Here is a 10,273-nt window from a genome sequence, read left to right as displayed (position 1 = left end):
CAGGAAACACTTAGTGATATTGCTGCAACCAAAACAATACATAAAAATTTTAAAGCAGAGCAATTTTCTTTTGAAACCGGTTATTGAGACTTTTTATGAGGCAGTTTTTCACGGATAACAATGCCTTAGAGTTGAACTTTGGTAAACTATTACTGAATAAAAGTGGTTACCGTATAAAAGAAAAATGCAGTGCAATTTAGAATCAAAACCTTTCCAGCAGTCGAAATGCAATTTACTTTTTTGAAACTTTTTGTACCGGTAGCATCCTTGTTGCTGTATAAACCAATAGTCAACGGTAAGTCGTGTGTTACAGTAGCATACCATCATAAGTTTTCTACTTTCCATTAGGTTTAATGGCTAATAACTGTAAAATTTCCATTTGTTCTTTCTGTAAATATGAAGTTAGTGTTGCATATGGTTTATTTTCAAAGTCGGTGGCCTACCACCTTCGTATGAATTACCGAACCAAGTTTTGAATAAGTTAAGTTTTGTAACTTAGCCATTAGAGCCTTAGAAGCCATATCGTCGTGTTTTTTTTTTCTAGATTGTTTTTGTGTAGTTTTGAGGACGAGGGTAGACACTGCAAAAATCCAACTTAGTCAACACCTACCAAAAATATGACGCAGTGTGATGACAAGACAAGTTCAACTCATGTGTAAAAATTGACCGAATTTTGGGTTCTTGTAAATGTTATTTTTTTTATGTCTTTCATGTTTTAGGCTTGAAGTGTTTTACTTGTATTGATGCCGCATCCAACGAGGAATGCAATGATCAAGGAAAAATAATGACTTGCGCTCCAAATGAGGTAACTAATCTGCAATAACATAGGTATGCATATAAAATTGTCAAGATCAAGAACTGAATTTGATAATATCGTGTTTCTGAGCAAGAATTGCAATTACGGATTGCTAATAAGCCTACTGTGTATAAATAATAGCTAGCCTACATTAGGCTACCGTACCATATTTGTTTGCTAATTTGTTTAAGTTGCTTTATTTGTGACACATTCAACAACTTTCGAGGTCTAAAATCAATAATTTAATCTATAACCACATTTCTCAACAGGGGTCGTGTCAAAATGAAGTTCGACTTAGCGAAAACAGGTATCGAATCACTAAGCGATGCAAACAGTCTTTAGCATGCGAAAACAATCAGGCACAGAATGAAAGACCGGCTTGGGACCCAACCCAATGCAACCCCAAGTTCACCCTAAACAGCGTTTGCAAGTGTTGTTGTTATGGCGATTATTGCAACGAAAGAGCTATGCCCTGCGACAGTGAGTAAAAAAAAAGAATATTTTTTCATTCGATAAGCTATCGTACAGAGTAAATTACTTGCAGAGCTCAAAATAGACATAACTGACTAAAAGCAAAGTAGGCTATATTAACCCTTGTAAAGTTAGGCATGGTTGTTTCATGTTCAGAAGCAAACACATAGCGTAGCTTCAAATGGTGGTCAATGGCTGTCTGAGACTTCGTCAATCGTACACCAACATCTACTCTGACAGCTTAGATTTTTTAAACCTTATATTAGCAGATACCTGTCTATAACACACTAAAAATAAGTTTTATAAATACTAACAAAACGTTGGTGGCTACTTGTTACAGATAATCCTCAATGTCTTCCGGCACCAACACCAGTCGATGGAGGAATAGTGTGCACCAATATGACCTTTCCAGCAAGTGTTTGCAAGTATTAACATTAATAATAATTTAAGTGCTGTTGATTGTCCTATGGATTTTAAAAGTCGCTTACAATTTGATTGAACTTTTATCCTTGGATTGGGAAAGCTTCTTAGCCTAATCCTGGCAGTTTTGCATACTTGTAGAGGCTTTGAACTACTGACGCAAGCTCGGTCACAGATTGACAGAGTGAAGTCCAATTGTTGAAGTCTTGTTGGTGGGGAATTATTTCATCAATTGAATGCCGCTGAATGGACAGCAGTCCTTAACGTGCGTTGCTCAAGCGCACACCCCGAGAGTCGAACCAGCGCCGCTTGATCTTGAAGCTTCTTTCGCTCACGAAGTCACGTGCTATTCAACTGAGCTATCAGGGCGGACTTTGTTTAGCTGATTTTTTAAGGATGCTGCAAATGCATTCTATTCTTATCGTGTTTTTTAAACTATTGTTGTAAACTAACCAATAACTTATCGATCACCGGCCAGCGCTTTACTGTCGCTCCAATGTATTTTTATCGATCTTTTTTCTCATCTGAGAATCGGTTGTTGACTGGTTTGCGCCACTTAGCGGCGTTAAAAACGTTCAAAATAGGCACCACCTTTTAACGCTTTCAAGACTCAATTCAGATAAACAAGTAGCCTATCTGTAAAATCTTTAACTTGTGCAGAAGAATTGTTAGTATGTTGTTGTATTTCTTATATAGTAGCCTATATACTATGCACATAATAGTCTATTTATTACAGCAACAATTGTTGCCAGGTTAGTTGTTTTACACGTAATAACACGACTTTACAACTGAAAACCAAATTATCTTGACATCACTATCTAAAAATCTTTTGATGACGCATTTGGATGATTTTATTTGCAGGTAAAATAACATAACACTAATTCCAGTAGGCTTAATTTTTCAAAATTAAAGGAAAAACTTTCCTGAAATAAATGTGAGTTGTTTTATCCCGATTTAAAAAACAAGTCAAACACGCCTACAATCCTCTGAACACGGTTAATGGTTATGTTGTTTTTAGATTTTCTTGCAATGAAGGCTTTGAACTAATTGGTTCTGCGGAAACAGTCTGCACAGAATACGCTCGAGGGTTCAGTTGGAACGCAGATACTCCAACATGTACACGTAAGTGACCTGGTCAGTCGTCACACAATAATACAAATGTAGTCTATGCTTTAATATTCTCGTATGCAACATTATGCGTAGTCCTCAGCAAATTCCACTTCACTGCAGACAAGTTGAATACCTTACATCAGCACAAAATGGTGACTGAATACATTAGGCTGCTCTACAAATAATCTACAGTAAATCGACTCTTAAAGTATCAAGCGCAAAGCAAAAGCAAACTTAAGTTCTATTTTATACCACTCGAGATGATATCAAATCGAACCTACAACTTTTTACATCAAAGCCTAACATTTTTGCTAAATGGCGTTTAATGAAATGTGTTCGGTAATAATATAATCATATTCACAAGGTGCAAGATGTAGTCCTACGGAACCACAAGAACCTGAAAACGGCCAAATAAAATGTAGTGATTCGAGCAAGACCGGATCTCAATGTATTTTCGGTTGCAACCTGGGTTTTAAGCTTCAAGGTTCTTTTCAAGTATTTTGCGATGCAAATGGCGAATGGAGCGATTCATTTCCGCAATGCACGAGAGGTAAAGCTTGGCACAGCTTTTGTGCTTTTAAGGCTTCAGATGAGTTTCACTTACTGAAATTACTTCTGGGAATTCTCTGGCTGACTCTTACTATGTTACAGTATCCTATTTACTAATGTTTTTTTGATACCACGTCGGCCTAGTAGCGATTATACCCTAATATGCTGGCCATTGAAATGCTTATCTACAGTAGGTCAATTGGTTTTTGCTTTACACACCTTTGGTAAATGACAACTCAGTTTTGTTGGTTACCATTAAAACTAGCTCTTTATTTAAACAGTGGTTTGTGAGTCTGCAAATGTGGAAGCTTTGACCAACGGACAAGTTACTTGCAGTGATGGCGTTTACCATAATTCTATATGCGAATACTCCTGTTTTGAAGGATATAGATTGATAGGTAGCTATGACACAATGTGTCAGGACAACGGACAATGGACAAATGAAAAACCGAATTGTCAAAAAAGTAAGTTTCTGTCACTGTTTTTATATTTATTTTTACTTTATTTCTTGTGTTAAAAATTTTTTTTAATGTGCATTTCTTTACTCAGTTACATGTCCTGTTGATCTGACCAATGGCATTGAGTTTGGAAACACAACTTGCAGTGATAGCAATGACTTCTCATCTGTATGCTCTTTCGCGTGCAACAATGGCTTTTTCAAGACTGGTCCAGACAGAATAACATGTCAAGAAACAAGCCAGTGGTCTGACGTTGCAGCTGAATGTCAACCAAGTAAGTTGAAACATTAGAACCAAAGCTAAATCATGCACCACAGAATGCTCAGCTAGGTAGCCTACAGTATAGCCTACTGCCCCAAATAGCTCCTGAAGTTGAAAGGGCACATGTTTCTTTTATTTTGGAAAAGTTATTTTATTTGTTATCAGATAAGCTTTTATTTATATTTGATAGATTATACTACTACTTTTTGTCTAATTATGCACTAGATTATAAGTACAGTAAGTATGAAGCTAAGCTAGGTAAGTAAAGTACCCACGTGAGTAAATACCAAGCTCTGATGAACGTAGACCAAAGATGACCGTACAAACCTGAGTAAAAACTGGTTTCTAGATTGTATCTGTCAACAACAAAAACTAAATGCAGTGTATGTAAAGTTTTTCATAAGCTATAGCCTATCATTTAAAAAAATGAAAACCATATTGTATTAGTCTTTTTCATGCTCATGCAACTTGATTGAATTTTCAGTAACTTGTAACAGAGAAGAAATTCGAATAAACAATGGCGAGGTCTATTGCACAAAAGAAAACCTTTTCGGTTCCGAATGCTCTTTTGAATGTTTACCTGGATATTATCTGGAAGGAACACCTTCGACAGTTTGCCAGGATTTCCAGTGGTCAGATCCTTCTCCACTATGCTTGCGAGGTAATATCATCATCATTTGTTGTCGACTTTCGGTCATTCTATAAATCCTATCCCTCCACAGCTCTTGATTTCTCACAACCTTCTTCACTTCCTCCATGCCCATCTCGCTGTCATTCGTCATTCTATCAAGATATCTCTTTTGAGACGGCTCTTTCCACTTCCTCCACTGACCAAACTGAGCATAATGTCTTTTTCCAGTGACGTATATTTCTCATTATGTGGCCAAAATATGAAAGTTTCTGCTTTTTTTGCTTGGTCAGTAATGAAATACACGTAAATATATTGTAAAGTTTTGTTCACTCAGTCTATTCCAGCAAATAAATCGGTGAGTAGTGACCAAACCCTCTAAAGTCAGGAGGCCACAGTGAAGAACACCAAATTCAAGCTTGATCGCTATGCCATGAGGCCAGTATTCCTTGGTAACAAAAATAAAGTACCGTAAAATCTCACAGCAGTTTGTTTCAGGGTCCTGCCAACCTGACCTAGCGGGACCTGTTGATGGATCAATTGATTGCAACGAAGACAGTTTGTCATTTTCTCGCTGTCAATACACATGCGGTGATGGGTCAGATAAATGGGAGCTGTTTGGAGTTAAAGAAAGCTCTTGTCAATTCAATGCCGTTACCAGCGTCTTCGAATGGACCAATGCATCGACTCCGTGTTGTGCTAGTTAGTAAATACTTAGTTTTATTTATATGACTAAATAACTCATATAGAATACAAAAAAGGCGAAAGTATTTGTATTGTTTTGCTTAATACTATGACAATAAAACTCATCATAGAGAAAAGTTTTGCACTTTGTTATGTAGGACAAGATCCTATTGATGAAGTAAATGTTTTGTTACAATATCTCATTTTAAAGCAATGTGATAGTTTCAGGCTAAACCGAGGCATCACAAAGTAAACTGGTTAATTACGATGTGAAATGAATTCACAAATTTGACTCAAAGTTACGACAACTTCCTGGTTGTGATCATTTTTACAAGCAGCATATTCGTTTTTTTTTTATGTTTTTTTTTTCAGTTTTTCATTGCCCGTAACCAGGCAAAAGCAATCAAACATGATCTTTTGTGAAAAGGTTTAGACTGACCTATCACTTGGCTATGAAAATTTTTTTTGTGTTGAAGCTTATCAAGTGAAGTCTGCAGTATAAAAACTAATCACAATGCCATGTTACGGAATTGAGCGTATGGTCTGTATATTATCAACACCATGAGATACAACAGACATCATCAACTCAGTCTGACTAAGGAAATGCTTCCATTAAAAATCAGATTGCTATAATTATGATAGATTGGTTGATGTGAGAACCTGTATCCTTGGACAGAGAAAGCTTCTTTGAGAAGTAATCCTGCGCCGGTCACCGAGATTGACAAAATGAAATTTCTGATTATATTGAAGTGTTGCTGTCTGTGAATTATTCCGTTCACTCGGAGCCACTGAATGGAAAGCAGTCCTTAGAATGTGTTGCTCAAGCGCACACCACGAGAGTCAAACCAGCGCCGCTTGATCTTGAAGCCTTTTCGTTTGTGAATTCAGGCCCTTGACAAACTGAGCTATGACGCCTTCATTTGTCCACTGATGTATTTTCTTCATTTAGGGCGTTGTCCTCCTCATGGAAGAATCGATCTCTTTTTGGTTTTGGACTCAAGTAGTTCTGTAGGAAAAGAAAACTGGAACAAAACCGTCTATTTCATAAAGGATATTATAGATCAGTTTATCATATCTCCTGATGACGTGCTGGTGGCAGCCATTAGGTAATCACTAACATTTTGTGACGTTTCAAATACTTTGCTTTGTTAAAAAGTTATTCAGATAATTGCAAAAAGCTTGTCAAAATTCGTTTTCTATAGACTTTGTCAGCAGATGTTGAATCAATGTAAAAAACTATTGATTTGTTGTCTGGGTAGTAGAGTAACGATCAATCAAACCTTCTTCAACACCATATCTGAGGTTACAGCAGAAATATTTTAAAAATGGTGACTTTTTTATAACGTAAATAACATCGGCCGATATAGATTGCCGAGCATTTTGTCAATGAATAGACGGGCGCGCTACTGGAGGTCAGGAACATGGAAAGAAAAGTAATCTTCTGAAATGTCAAATACAAAAAACAAAAATCAAGCTTAATATAGCTTTTACTTGTTGTTATTCATTAAAAATGGGAACGATAGTTTCTATTCTGTTAAGCGTTCTTTTCCTGGCCCAATGTTCCAGTCACTTTTTGGTGACAAAACAGATCATTTGATGACTAGGCAAATATAGCATTGATTAAATCTTCATCTGTGTTTTCATCATAGTTATAAACAGGAGCTTCATAATAAACCTTTATGTATGTAGCAAAATTTTATTTCATTTCTTTCTTAAAATTGACAATAAAATTTTCAGTTTGTCTATTTTTTACTACCGTACTGCGAAAGTGGCGAGCAGGCTCTTCTGAAACTGCTTAATGATATTTCAGATACAATAGATTCGTTGACACTGCGAGCGAAATACAAATTGGACAATATACAACAAAAGAGGACATCACCAAGGCGATACTTGATCTGCCATATGACGGTTCCGGTAAGATTCCTGTAAACGTTGTTTCTATGATGGTCAAACTATGTTTTCGATATCTTCCTAACTATATAGCGATCGTGACATAATTACTGCAGAATGGTGGCAAACATGAGCCATCACGTTATTAACAACAACTGGAGGTAAAGCTTCAATCATGAAAGAAAACTCGTGAAGTTTGGAAAAATGAACAGATGTGTGAGAAATTATTCTCGCTATGAGTACTTTGACATCCTGCAAACATATGTACTTGTGCGACTAACTTCTCCAATCTGGGCCAAGATAAGATTACATAATTACCCAAATAGTTTCAACACGAGATAACACGTGGTTGGTGTTTTGTCCAAATTAATAATCATAAAATTTTGTTCTCAACATTCAACCTGCTGAGAATTTTTTTTCAAATAAAGCAGGTACTTTGGAAAGGGCTAGAACAGCGAGAACTACTTTTTTTGAATAGGTTTGATTGATTGAATCTTTATCCTCGGACTGGGAAAGCTTCCTGCAGAGCTTAATCCTGACAGTTTCTCATACTTGTAGAAGCTTTGAATCACTGACGCAGGCTCGGTCACCGAGATTGACAGAGTAAAGTTTCCAATTGTTGAAGTCTTGTTACCGGAGAAGTATTCCATCCATTAGATGCCGCTGAATGGAGAGCAGTCCTTAACGTGCGTTGCTCAAGCGCACACCCCGAGAATCGAACCAGCGCCGCTATTGCTCTTGAAGTTTCTTCGTTCCAGAAGTCACGCGCTAACCAACTGAACGATCAGGGCGGACTTTTTCAAAATTTTCACTGTTAGTGTGCCTAGATTGCACAAATGCACAATACACTGCATAACTAGCCTAAATTGGAAATGTAATTTATCACAATTTTATCGCACTTATTTAAAAATTAGGGTTTTTAGAACTTTACTTCTTATTTTAGATTTTATTAAAATTAACTATATTATACCAAAATTTAGACCAAAAGAAAAATTAGTTTCATTCTGTTTTTGCAATAACCTCAAATATCGCCATAAAATGCTGATAATCATATGCATAAGGCACGTAAAGGCACAATATGGGAAAATGTGTCTATTCTTCACAAAATATTTCGCTCTCTTACGGCTATGGCCCAAAAGGTCAATCGATGACGTGTGACAACAAAAAATAAGTTTAATGATTTAACCGATGCAAGTTTGAAGAATTTTGGATTCATGATAACTCCATTGGATATATCATACTCTTACTGTTATCATAATGCTATCATTAAATCATGAAATATCATTAACACCCCGTGAAAAAGCTTTGACGACAAGTATATTCTACAATCTATTGTACATCAATCAGAACATTTTACCCGCAAGGCCATCATGTACAGGTACTTTTACTGGCAACGCACTTGACTACGTTTCAAATGCGATGCTCAAAGCGCCCACAAACCGAGCTGGTATCGATGATCTGGTCCTTGTTGTGACGGATGGGATTTCCAACGATGATGTTCTGACGCCTGCCCGCAAGCTGAGAGAAGCTGGTATAAATGTGAGTTCTAAATCGAACAAACTGTGGAGTTGTAATTCCATTTTACATAATACTGGATTTTTCGGTACCAATGTTGTTTAAAATAATTTTAATTATTACACTTGATTTTGACAATAGCTCGACTTGAACTATAACTTCACTTCCTAGTATAAATAATAATAGTAGTATCTTCGAATTCAAACCCTACTCAAGTCAAAATTACGGATTTGCTTAATAGGCTACAGTACAGTCCCACATCATAAAACGTTTTTTCTAATCTCTAGAACAGTTGAAACCTTTTGGAAACTTTTGCTTACGCTCATACTATTTTTTCCGTGCATGAGATTTTCATGAGAGGCCGACAGTGAGCTTATCAATACTACTGTACATTTTACTTTAGACAGTGTCTATTGTCTATGCTTGCCATTTCACATTTTAAGTTTTTTTAAAAAAAGCTCAGTTGCCTTGCTTTCAACTATTTGCACATGACGTAAATTGTTTCAAACAGCAGCACAGTGATCTCTATTACTGGGCGAAAGTCAATGGTATCTACAAGTCTGCAAATACAAGAAACTTTAAATTTTTGATAAAAAGAAGCATTTTCCAATTCAACGATAGCTATTTCCTCTAGAAAGCAATTGTAACTTAAATGCTATATTTTCACGCAATGACAAAGAGTCTTTAATGTTCACAACTTGATAGATTTTAGCTCTTGGAGTCGTGAACGAAGGAGGAACGTTGGAGAGAGACTACATTGTTGACATCGCCGGTGACGCGCAGAACGCAGTCCTCATTGAAAGCGGATTTGAAGGGTTGTCACTCAATGTTACCGGGTTAATCCAGAAGAAAATATGCGGCAGCAATCCTTGCCAGCAGCTGCAATAACTGTTTAATGACGTTCGACCACACCTAGCAAAAACCAGCTTTTCTTACACAAACCACGACGACGGTTAAGATACTGCAATGCGTTCTGTGATAGGCTACATCATAAAAAAGTTGAAGCTTAAAATTACGACTCTATTGCAATATGTTTTTCATCATTAACTGTGAAGGAAAAGAGGAAAGGTTTGACTGTTTTCATATGATTAAAAATGGTAAACTTTGTAGTTAAAAACTTAACACTCAATAGAAACTAGTAACTTTAGTTTGTTGCACGCAGTTATCTCACCATGATTTGTACATATACTGTATCATTTGTTTTCTTTTTATCATGATATTCATAAATCAACAATAAAATGCATGATTTAAAACATGGTACTGCTATTTTGCTTTCATCAAATGCTGGCATTTGCACAACAATCTAACCTCTTAGTGTAATTTATTAAGTTAAAAATCGATTTCGCTATAGTAATAGCATCTTCAGCTAGCACATGTATAAAAGAAAAATTTGAAAAATACGTAAAACGAACAAGCAAACTCCGGTAGGCTATTATCAACATGCATAAAAATTCTATTTCAAATAGATAGTTACATAATATTAAAATCAAA

At 36.2% G+C, this 10,273-nt stretch overlaps 1 protein-coding gene across 1 annotated transcript; it reads left to right on the top strand.

Annotated features, from left to right (window-relative positions):
* Positions 1-225: 225 nt before the first annotated feature.
* LOC145772407 (P-selectin-like) lies at positions 226-9,670 on the top strand. The gene is made up of 14 exons (XM_082584284.1): positions 226-295; positions 720-805; positions 1,066-1,276; positions 1,608-1,692; positions 2,706-2,809; positions 3,162-3,347; positions 3,628-3,810; positions 3,896-4,078; positions 4,550-4,726; positions 5,192-5,395; positions 6,327-6,483; positions 7,188-7,291; positions 8,646-8,806; positions 9,488-9,670. Exons 1-14 carry the CDS (start codon positions 226-228, stop codon positions 9,668-9,670), a joined length of 2,094 nt encoding a protein of 697 aa, XP_082440410.1.
* Positions 9,671-10,273: the final 603 nt, after the last annotated feature.

The sequence above is a fragment of the Aplidium turbinatum genome, chromosome 6 (genome assembly GCF_918807975.1).
Source record: "Aplidium turbinatum chromosome 6, kaAplTurb1.1, whole genome shotgun sequence".
Taxonomy (NCBI): domain Eukaryota; kingdom Metazoa; phylum Chordata; class Ascidiacea; order Aplousobranchia; family Polyclinidae; genus Aplidium; species Aplidium turbinatum.
Note: the sequence above shows the minus strand (reverse complement) of the source record. Positions and strands in the feature narration are given on the sequence as shown.

Excerpts from the sequence above, each read along its gene's own strand:
- LOC145772407 (XM_082584284.1), top strand. The coding sequence starts at position 226 with ATGCAATTTACTTTTTTGAAACTTTTTGTACCGGTAGCATCCTTGTTG. Across the intron at positions 296-719 it reads GTATAAACCAATAGTCAACG|GCTTGAAGTGTTTTACTTGT; the intron begins GTAAGTCGTGTG and ends TTCATGTTTTAG. Across the intron at positions 5,396-6,326 it reads ATCGACTCCGTGTTGTGCTA|GGCGTTGTCCTCCTCATGGA; the intron begins GTTAGTAAATAC and ends TTCTTCATTTAG.